At 40.9% G+C, this 6601-nt stretch overlaps 1 protein-coding gene across 1 annotated transcript; it reads left to right on the top strand.

Moving 5' to 3' along the window:
- Positions 1–1406: 1406 nt before the first annotated feature.
- LOC148137825 (putative G protein-coupled receptor 139) lies at positions 1407–4939 on the top strand. The gene is made up of 2 exons (XM_087982122.1): positions 1407–1476; positions 4038–4939. The coding sequence occupies exons 1-2, from the start codon at positions 1407–1409 to the stop codon at positions 4937–4939; spliced, it is 972 nt and encodes a 323-aa protein (XP_087838248.1).
- Positions 4940–6601: the final 1662 nt, after the last annotated feature.

The following is a 6601-nucleotide window of genomic DNA, read 5'->3' as shown; positions in this document are numbered from 1 at the left end:
ATGATAGGTAAAGAATTAATGGATGTAAAACACTGTAGGAAAACATGGACTTGTACATTTTTCTAGAAAGAATAAATGTTCGGACGATTTCGTCAACTGGGACAGGCTTTGGAAACGTGAAGTGTAAATGGACTTAAGAGTTCTACTTCACGATTGTCTTATGATAACATTCAAGTTCAGTTCTGTGTTACGGAGGCAAACACTATTTTGACATTCATTTCTCAAAAGGCTAAGTTACAAGAACAGGAATGCACTGCTTAGATTGTATAAATCTTTGATCACACTATATTTGGAAACATATGAGCAGTTTTGCTCTCTATAATTTGGGAAGGATATGCTGTCTTTGTTTGGTGGGTGGATTCAGAAGACAATTACAATATTGATTCCGGGAATGAAATGTTTGTCATGTGAGGAGTGGTTGGGTTTGTGCATCTAGGAATTTAGCGGGATGAAGGGAAAGCTCATTGAAATTTACAGAATTCTGAGAAGTCTGAAGAGGGTGGATTTGAAGAAAACATTTTCGCTCTTAGGAGGAACAGTGACCCATTGGCAGAGTCTCGGCGTGAAGGGAAGAAACTTAAGAAATGACTGAACGACATTTAGCATTTGCTTCTGGTCAGTGAACATGTGGAACACATTTCCATAGTTGGCTGCACAGGCTAAGTGTGCCTAAGTTACAGACGTAAATGCGACGAATTAGTTTGGGGATCAAACATTAAATGGACAAAGCAGGAGGACCAGGTTGTGAAACATATCAGGAAGATCTAATGGTGGAGCAGACTGAGTGGACCAAATGAACTAATTCGCATCATGTATCTTATGGTCCAAAACTCGACTTCTGAGCTGTACTCGTTCAAAACATTATCATGTGTTTGCCTCAGCATTGGTTCCTGGATTTCATAATTGTCTCTTCGCGGCCCTCACTATACAATGCTGTGGTGATCTCATTTTGTTATCTTTGAATAATCATCTTGCTTTACCAAATTGTTTCCAACCGTTTAACTGTAAATCTACACAATAAGGTAACGTCAGCAATCAAATAAATACACGACTTAATCTAACGTTTTAACTGCCAAAACATGAGGAACCTGGCTGAAATAATGAGAAGAGATTGTATTCGAAATACTACCCATCGTCGTTACCTGCTATCAGCCACTTCGGTGGGCATACTCAGCGTGATTATGGGGAAAGAGAGCCACTGAAATAAATATAATAGAACCCTTCCCTTGTCAATGCTTCAAATGTAAAACAATGTTTTTTTCTCTTTGTTCATTGATCTAAAATTGAGAGCATGATGCAGTTTAATTGCTCCCCGAGACTTTCAGATAAAATAAATGAAGGTAACGTTGAATCTTTTACAAAATTAAACAGCTCAGCTTCGAAAAGTGTGTTACATTCGAACGGTCATGCATGGGCCAGTGAAAGGGCTCTTCTATGTCATTACCTATCCCATTGTTGCCGTTGTTGGAATCCCAGGTAAGAAATGAATTGCAAAGAAAGTACTTAGTTATTTGGAAATCTTTACAAAAGTTCTTTTTTTACCTTGCCCATTTTTCTAAGGTTCACCCCCCTGTAAATATAAGCGATATAAACCAGGAACATATAGAGTATTGCCATTTTGTTTATTGCAGGTTTTGCACCATTAAGGAGAGTTCCAGTGCATTATTTGAACTTATATCATCGAGCAACGCAAGATTATATTCAATGATTTATATAACACATTTCTGTTAATAGATTGTGCAAATATGAATTAATGAATAGCATTGCCTGAACAGTAACCTGTTGTATTATTCAGAATTAAATTTAACTTTAAACCAAAATAGATTCCAGAAATTTAATGACATATGTGCTTGCAGTTTAGTCAGGTGGTAAAGTGCATTTTCCTGCACTGATCTTAATACATCCACGCTGATAAAGAAGATCAGCCATGAAGTTGTTGAAAGGTACGGTGGAATGGCTGAATCTATTACCGTATAAATTTCTGCAGGTTACACATTGTGTTGGATATAATGAAATCAACAGTTGTGTGCAGGGATTGAAATACAAGTCTGCAATCCTGTCTCATTGAGTACTGAAAATGTGTTGCTGGAGAAGCGCAGCAGGTCAGGCAGCACCCAGGGAACAGGAGAATCGACGTTTCGGGCATAAGCCCTTCTTCAGGAATGAGGAAAGTTTGTCCAGCAGGCTAAGATAAAAGGTAGGGAGGAGGAACTTGGGGGAGGGGATAGGTGGAAAGAGGTCAAGGTGAGGGTGATAGGTCATACTGGGGTGGGGGCGGAGAGGTCAGGAAGAAGATTGCAGGTTAGGAAGGCGGTGCTGAATTCGATGGATTTGACTGAGACATGGTGGGGGGAGGGGAAATGAGTAAACTGGTGAAATCCGAGTTCTTCCCTTGTGGTTGGAGGGTTCCTAGGCGGAAGATGAGGCGCTCTTCCTCCAACCGTCGTGTTGTTGTGGTCTGGCGATGGAGGAGTCCAAAGACCTGCATATCCTGGGAGTTGAAGTTTTGAGCCACAGGGTGGTTGGGTTGGTTGGTCCGGGTGTCCCAGAGGTGTTCTCTGAAATGCTCCGCAAGTAGGCGGCCTGTCTCCCCAATATAGAGGAGGCCACCTCGGGTGCAGAGGATGCAATAGATGATGTGTGTGGAGGTGCAGGTGAATTTATGGCGGATATGGAAGTTATCTCATTGAGTAGTTAATTACGTAAGCTGCAACGGATCAACTACCTTGAATAGTGTAACTAATTAATATTTGATACTTTTTGCAGAGGTGAATTAAAATAAAATGGAATTTGTTTCATTAAGGATTTTGGCTTTTCGTTTGCATTTGGCATTCATCTTGCAAAGTTGTGTTAGTTATTCATCAGTAAGCGAGTTGACGGATTTCTTTCACCTCTTGCTCATACATCTGAAACATGGAGTTGCTTTAGTTTGCACATTCTGCAATATGAATGTTGTGGTATACAAATGAAGTTTCGTAAACAGGTTTTACACAAAGAGAAACTGGAGAAGAATAAGAAGATGGTGGACTTGAAAGGGTCCAGAAAATATTTACAAGGATGTTGTCAGGGTTGGAGGATTTTAGCTCTCGGGAGAGACTGACGGGTTTGGGGCTGTTTTCGCCCGGACGTCAGAGTCTGTGGGGTGACCTTATACAAGTTTGCAATATTATGAGAGACATGGATAGGATAAATAGACAAAATCTTTTGTCTGTGTTCGGGGAGTCCTGAAGTAGATGGCATAGGTTTAGGGTGAGAGGGGAACGTTATAACAGACACCTAAGGGGCAACTTTTTTCACACAGAGGACGGTACATGTATGGAATGAGCTGTCAGAGGAAGTGGTGGAGGCTGGTACAATATGAACACTTAAAAGGCATTTGGATGGGCAGATGAATAGGAAGGGTTTGGAGGGATATGAGCCGGGTGCCGGAAGTTTTTATGAGATTGGGTTGGGATATCTAGTCGGCATGGATGGGTTGGACCGAAGGGTCTGTTTCCATGCTTTGCATCTCTATGACTTTATGACTTTAAGTTTTTAATATGAGGAGTGATATACAGAAGGAGGGAGAAAGTGCGCTTTGAAGAAGGAATTCAATTTCGATAATTGAGGCATTAACGTCACATCTGGAATGTTAAATACCATAATTATACAAGAGGGTATAATTGGAGAAAAATTGACATCTCAGATAATAATGGGAAACTGAACGGTCACAAGTAGCAAAACGAAAGTGAACAATGAAATTATTTACTGAAGAGAATAAATTGCCACCTGTGGTGTTAATTTGTAAGTTAGCAGAGGCCTAATACTCAATGCTTGAGATGTCAGTTGTGGATACTTCTGACTATTCTACTCATAGTTACCTATGAACGTTGGTTAGCCCGCGTCTGAAGGTGCCACTGTCGTGGATCAGAAGGGTTTCAGTGTCAGATAGGGCGAGGTAGTATATGTTCCTTGCGGTCCACCAGTTGACATCTGGGTAATGCCATTCTTTATACTTGGTATTTCAACAAACTATTTAACTTTTTTGTCCAGCACAGCCAATTTGGTAGCAATTGCAATTCTGTTCCGAGGGCGGTGTGGACTCTCCAGGTACATCAATTACTATTTGATGGCCATAGCGATAACAGATTTCCTTGTTATTGTCACCGGATGCATACTTAACCGAATCAGCCGCATTTACTTTAGCTACAGTGTTCTGTCTACCACCCCCATATGCAGACTGACTACAATTCTGGTCCGCTGCAGCCGGGATGGCTCCGTCTGGCTAACTGCAGCCTTCACCATCGACCGTTTTGTGTTCATTTTCTTGCAGAGCCTGAAGATCAGATACTGCACCGAGAAAACCGCGTTACTCATCATAGGAATGATCTGCGTCCTATGTTGTGTTAAAAACTTCCCTTTGTACATCATCTACAGACTCTTCTACATCCTGGATGGGGTCGCCTGGTTCTGTGGTATAAAGTCTATATTTTATACGTTACCAATCTGGCAGGCCTACGACTGGATGGATCACATCTTAACTCCCTTTCTCCCATTTATCCTCATCCTGCTACTCAATTTACTGACCGTAAAACACATCATCACAGCCAGCAAATCCCGTAGGAAACTTGTCAGTGCTGAAAATGGCATTGATCCAAAGATGGAAAACCGTAAAAGATCCATCGTCCTGCTCTTTGCCATTTCCCTCAGCTTCCTGCTGTTGTGGGCCACCGAAGTTGGACATTTCCTGTACTTGCGTATTAAAGGTGATGCATACTTCAACAACGAGAATTTCAAAGACTTAACCTACGTCCTGCAAGAGACAACGAACTTGTTTCAATTACTCAATTCCTGCAAGAATGTATTCATCTATGCGGTATCCCAGAACAAGTTCCGTAAGGAGTCCAAGAAGGTGTTGCTGTGTCCTTTTGCTGTGCTCATGAAATGCTGTGAAAAATAAAATTTTCATAAAGCAAGGTGTTCGCCCTCAATTTATTTACCGCATCATGTCCCACTCTCAATCTAATTCAGCAAGTGACGGATTGTAGTTACAACAACTAAGAAATATATGGCACAAAATTCGATGACCACACATTTGCACTGAAGCAATGTTAATGTATTATTGATGATTTTTTTCAGATATGATTACAGTCTAATTCTAATTTGTGGGACAGAATGTAAATATCCTACTGTCACTGACGCAAATCAGAACAGAAAGTGTTCGCTCAGTCGCTCTGGGTTTTAAACTGCCCCGAATTCAAGACCACTCAGAGCAGTTTTCTGACTATAGGTTTTAACTACTTTTCTACAGTCCGAATGTGAACATATCTCCTGCCACGTTTATTTGTTTCACATGGCCAAAATGCTTAAATCTGAAAATGTGTTGCTGGAAAAGCGCAACAGGTCAGGCAGCATCCAAGGAACAGGAGAATCGACGTTTCTAGCACAAGCCTTTCTTCATTCCTGAAGAAGGGCTTGAGCCCGAAACGTCGATTCTCCTGTTCCCTGGATGCTGCCTGACCTGCTGCGCTTTTCCAGTAACACATTTTCAGCTCTGATCTCCAGCATCTGCAGACCTCACTTTCTCCTCAAAATGCTTAAATGCCTATCGAAATTGTGCAGTCAGCATTCGTTAATTGAAATTCCGTCCTTCCTTCCTTCCTGCTTTCATTCCTTCCATTCTTGCATCTTCTTCCCTTTCTTCATCTCTTCCGATTTTTCTTTCTTCCAAATAATAAACTCCTGCTCAGTATTCTTGCTGTTGTCAAATATTTACGTGTATGGATAAGACAAAACACTAAGGTTTACCAGCGCACCTCAATCCTCCTGACTGCATTTATTCACTTTGCAGTTTTTAACTGAGTTCTAGTTCAGTTCGACAAAGCTAAGTCACAAGAAATGCCTGCAAACTGCACCCAGATTTTCTCAACGTTCATTTAATTACATTGAGGAAACTCGGGTTTTGAAGAAGAATCATACTGGACTCAAAACCTTGCTGTTGTTTTTCTCTCTGCAGATGCTGAGTTTCTCCATCATTCATTGTATGAATAGCTTATTTCATTCAACACCTCCAATTGCACCTCTCTGAAAGCAGCCCTGCAGAATGAGTTGTACGGAAGTCCTTGTTTCCACGTTGCGTAACATTATGACATCCTGTTCTGTCAACTCTCGCACCCAATCATCATAAATAACCCAAAAGATCAATAGTTAACACACTTTGCTCCAATGAAAACAATTCTGGCCTAGAGACTCTCTCCACCAAACTACATTTTCTCATATCTGGACGAAGTCCAACGCAGAGATTTCCAAAGATAGTTTGCGAAAATATTGCGAAAATATGGAAATATGTTAAGGAAAAACAAAAGGAACATCCAGTCACCAACTTTTTAAATACTTAGAAACTTTTTTTGAAGGGAATTCAGAGGAGATAGAGGGCCAACTGACCAAATTGGCAGAGACATTCAAAGGAACTTCTTTCACAGCCTGAGCCATTGCATCCACTGTTTGGGGAGTCATGAACTGTTATGATGCATTGAAACTACATTCATTCCATCACCTCAGACATTCAAACTTCATCTCGGCTCTGAAACAATGAGGACATTTAGGAACAGAAAGATAACTT

Source organism: Chiloscyllium plagiosum, unplaced genomic scaffold, assembly GCF_037043375.1.
Source record: "Chiloscyllium plagiosum isolate Xiang-an unplaced genomic scaffold, Cpla_swu_hap1 HiC_scaffold_42, whole genome shotgun sequence".
Taxonomy (NCBI): domain Eukaryota; kingdom Metazoa; phylum Chordata; class Chondrichthyes; order Orectolobiformes; family Hemiscylliidae; genus Chiloscyllium; species Chiloscyllium plagiosum.
Note: the sequence above shows the minus strand (reverse complement) of the source record. Positions and strands in the feature narration are given on the sequence as shown.